A 4,286-nucleotide genomic window follows, 5' to 3' on the forward strand; every position below is an offset into this window, starting at 1 on the left:
CTTATCTCCAAGCAATCATGTTGAAACTTGGCTTCTCAGAAAAATGGGTCGTGATTGTGATGAGCATGGTCACGTCAGTCAAGTTTTCTGTCTTGTTCAACGGTAAGAAGCTTCAGCAATTCATACCGACACGTGGGATCCGACAGGGGGACCCTATCTCTCCTTATTTGTTCTTTCTAGCAGCAGAGGGCCTTTCGTGCCTCATAAAATCAAAAGAAGAGTCATCTAACCAGAGCGGACTTCAAGTGGCTCCTTCGGCATGTTAGTCACTTATTGTTTGCAGATGACAGCCTGTTGTTTTTCAAGGCGAATGGAGTGGGAGCTTCAGGGGTGCACCAGCTGTTGGGATACATACTGCCGGGCCACGGGACAGAGAATCAACTATGAAAAATCATCCATATTTTTTAGCAAGGGAGTTCCCGACTTGATAAGAGGTGAAATCAAAGGCTTACTCAATGTCCCAAATGAAACTTTGAGTGAAAAATACCTCAGGATGCCATCGGATGTGGGCTCCTCCAAAAATGGCGCCTTCAAATACCTCAAAGATCGCTTGTGGAATAAGGTGCAGGGTTGGATTGAAAAAACCATGGCCACGGAGGGGAAGGAGGTACTGGTCAAGGCGGTTGCACAGGCGGTCCCGGTCTATTCCATGTCGTGCTTTAAGCTGCCAAGAGGCTTGTGTGAACACTTAAATATGCTAATCCGCAAGTTCTGGTGGGGCAGCAGAGATGGTAAGAGGAAACCTGCGTGGGTGGCCTGGAAAGATATGACACAACCAAAGGACATGGGAGGCTTGGGCTTCAAGGACTTTGAGCTCTTCAACCTGCCCTTGCTTGCCAGGCAGGCGTGGAGGATCCTACAATCACCAGAATCACTAAGTGCTCGTGTCCTCAAAGCCGCGTACTTTCCTGCTATGTCGATACTCGAGGCAGCTCTCGGCAGCCACCCAAGCCAAATATGGAGAGCCATAGTCGAGGGGAGGGACATACTGAAGCAAGGGTTGATACGCAGAATCAGTGATGGGGCCACCACAAATATATGGAATGACAACTGGCTGCCGAGAGACGAGATGATGAGGCCTTACGGATGTTTGGTAAATAACCCTCCTCAAAATGTATCAGAATTAATCGATGCTACCACAGCCAGTTGGAACATGAACCGAATCCAACAGGTGCTACTACCCATTGACATCCCAACTGTCACTAGTATCCCGATTTGTACCACAGTCATTTTAGATTTTTGGTCTTGGAATTTTGAGAGAAACGGCCTTTTCTCAGTTAGGTCAGCATACAAGATGCTTGTCTGCACAAAGCAACGCCGGGAGGCTTGGCTTGAAGGTACCGGGGCGACGTCCAGCACAACTCGGGAAAGGGGCTCTTGGAAATCTTTATGGAGTGTCCAGGTACCAGGGAAGATTCGCATGTTCCTCTGGAGACTCGCGAAACATTCATTGCCGACGGAGGATGTCAGACATCACCGGAACATGTCCACAACAAACTCTTGTGGAATGTGCGGCGCCCACGACTCCTGGAGACACTCGCTTCTGGACTGCACCATGCCCCGTTGCATCTGGGCTTAGGTGGATGGTGAGCTCGCAGATCAGATGAGGGCTACTTCTGAAACAGCAGCTAAACCATGGTTGTTTTCGATGATTCAGTCATTATCACATGTTGCATTCCTAAAGCTGGCTGTGACATTGTGGGCAACCTGGACAACTAGAAGGAAAGCTATACATGAAGGGGAGTTTCAAAGTCCGGCGGCAACACATGCTTTCATTAATAGGTACTTGATGGATCTGGAAATCATCAAAGGTCAACAGCCAGCAAGGCAGGCGGGAGCCGCGGTCCAACAAGGCTCCACAACGAGGATGAGACCCAGGGCACCACCAACGGGCTTTGCGAAGATCCATGTTGATGCGGGTGTTTCAACCGCTCGCAGAAAAGGATCGGCTGCAGCAGTCTGCCGCGACGAGCATGGCACATATCTGGGTAGTTCCTCATTGGTGGTTCCTGGTATCCAGGACCCTGCTATCCTGGAGGCAATCGCATACCGTGAAGCATATGCTCTAGCAGAAGACCTAGCACTCCACAACTTCATCATTGCATGTGATGCTAAGCAGGTAGTGGAGGACATCAACAAGAACGCTAGTGGCACTTATGACACGATCATTCAAGAAATCAGAAAGAGGGCAGAGAGTTTTAATAGCAATATTTTGTATGAAGGACGCCAATCTAATAACGATGCGCATAGCTTAGCAAAATACTCTCTAAGGCTAGCTCAGGGGCGCCAATTGTGGCTGTTACACCCCCACGATCCAGCATGTATCCCACAAACTGTGGTTTTTGATGAATAAAATTTCTGTTCATCCCTAAAAAAAAGTAATGATTTTCTCACTTGTCAAAAGGAAAAAAACTTGCCGCTACAGTTCACTTAAAATGACTGATATGTTGTGCAAAGCGGCCACTTTCAAGACAGCCATTTTTTCCACTTTCAAGACAGTCTCTCGGAGGTGCTCACAAGGCTAGGATATGCGTGTGTGCGTTCATGACGGTGAGTGTATACATTTATGTATGAGCGCTTACGTCTGTACTGATGTTAAAAAGAAAAAGACAACCATTTTTTCTTCACTTCACATGTATGTCGACGCGGTCCTCCTCCGGCCCGAAGTAGTTGCATTTCGTGGCGAAGTTCGCCAATCCAAGCACGGCACAAGGATGCTCAGTTGCTCACCTATCCATGCGCAGGCACATGCAGCTCTATCCACAAGCCTTGCTGCTTTTGTCGCCGGCCGTGACGTCCACGAGTCACCCTTCGCCGCCGCGCGAGGTACCGACCAGCCCAGGTGTGCGCCGCGCGGGGGTACCACGCAGCCAACCGTACCACAGCGCCCACAGCCAGCGCTCGCCCGGCCTACAGGCGACACGCGTTGCCCCCACTGCGCAGCACGCAGGCAGTGCACGCACACGAACATCGCGAGTCTTCCTCCCGATCCATGCATCATCGATCCAATCCAATCCAACGCTTACCTATAAAAGCAAGCCCGCCTGAACCATCACTTCACTGCCAGTCTTGCTCAGCCACTCTTAATTTCTACTACCAGCCAAGTTTTGTGACAGCAGAGACCGATCGAGCCGAGCCGAGCAGCGCGATGGAGAAGCTGACGCCGAGCAACGCGAAGAAGGCGATGGAGGACAGGGAGGAGAAGCCCAAGGTGCCGTCGACCGACCCGGACGACAACCTCGACGACCTCGCCGCCGGGCAGCGGCAGCCGCAGCTGCAGAGGGAGCACCAGGCGCCCAACATCTCGGAGATGAAGCCGATGACGCGGGAGGCATACGGCGGCGGGATGTACGCGGCGGAGGAGGGCCGGAGGGAGCCCGGGAAGCCGCGGGCCAGCGCCACGCAGAGCGCCGACGGGCCGGAGGAGCCCGTGGCCAAGCCCAGGCACCCGCCGCCGCCGTCCACCGGCGACCGCGACCTCGACATCACCGGCATGTCCTACATCCAGTAGGCGGTAGTAGCTAGCTTCTCTTCCTCCTTTTGCGTGCCCGTGTGTTTGGGGCGTGTGCTAGAGCCTAGAGCGGCCGTTCGTTGTGTTCTCCCTTTTTGTGCATGGACTGATTTCTGAATAAGATGTGAGCGCGAGTTTTCTTCGCCCGTCGGCCCTGGCCGTTGTCACCGACTATGGTCGGTCACTAGCCGGCATAGAGTATGGAAGGTCGCGGTACGAATGAAATGAACCTCTCTGACGGTACACGTTGCACGAAATATGACGCTCCTATGTCTCGGTGCACTGAAGCGCAAGTCGATTCATCCACCGCATCTTTGTCTTCCTCATCGTAGTTGTGCGCTCATAACACCGCCGCCGCCGCCATCCCGCCAAACCTCGTTCTAGGGCGCCGGCCGGCGACCGCACCCGGTGCTCAGACTATAAATCTTTTGTGCCATGGGCGCTCCGACCGTCGCCTGAAAAATACTACTGCCTCACTTCTAAATTAAGTGTCCTGAAAAAAAAATACTCCATTAAATTAAGTGTCCTGAAGAATAGAGTACTACTGCATCCATTTAAAATTAAATGTCGCTGATTCATTACAACTTGCTGCCGACACTTTATTTGAAACGAGGGGATTGGAGTGGCTCGACTTCCGGATGGTCGAATGAAGAATGGTATTTTTTTTTACTCTCTTCTAATTTTTTTGGACGTGCCCGCTAGAGCTCCTGGGCGGCCTGCCTTTTTCTAAATAATGTGCGTAGCGCGCTAAAAAGGACACTGCTAATTAATCCTT

At 51.7% G+C, this 4,286-nt stretch overlaps 1 protein-coding gene across 1 annotated transcript; it reads left to right on the top strand.

Annotated features, from left to right (window-relative positions):
* The first annotated feature begins 3,052 nt into the window (after nt 1–3,052).
* LOC123089428 (uncharacterized) lies at nt 3,053–3,657 on the top strand. The gene has a single exon (XM_044511111.1). It carries the CDS (start codon nt 3,149–3,151, stop codon nt 3,509–3,511), a length of 363 nt encoding a protein of 120 aa, XP_044367046.1. The 5' UTR covers nt 3,053–3,148; the 3' UTR covers nt 3,512–3,657.
* Nucleotides 3,658–4,286: the final 629 nt, after the last annotated feature.

The sequence above is a fragment of the Triticum aestivum genome, chromosome 4B (genome assembly GCF_018294505.1).
Source record: "Triticum aestivum cultivar Chinese Spring chromosome 4B, IWGSC CS RefSeq v2.1, whole genome shotgun sequence".
NCBI classification, from domain to species: Eukaryota; Viridiplantae; Streptophyta; class Magnoliopsida; order Poales; family Poaceae; genus Triticum; species Triticum aestivum.

Coding starts and splice junctions, on each gene's coding strand:
- LOC123089428 (XM_044511111.1), top strand. CDS start 3,149: ATGGAGAAGCTGACGCCGAGCAACGCGAAGAAGGCGATGGAGGACAGG.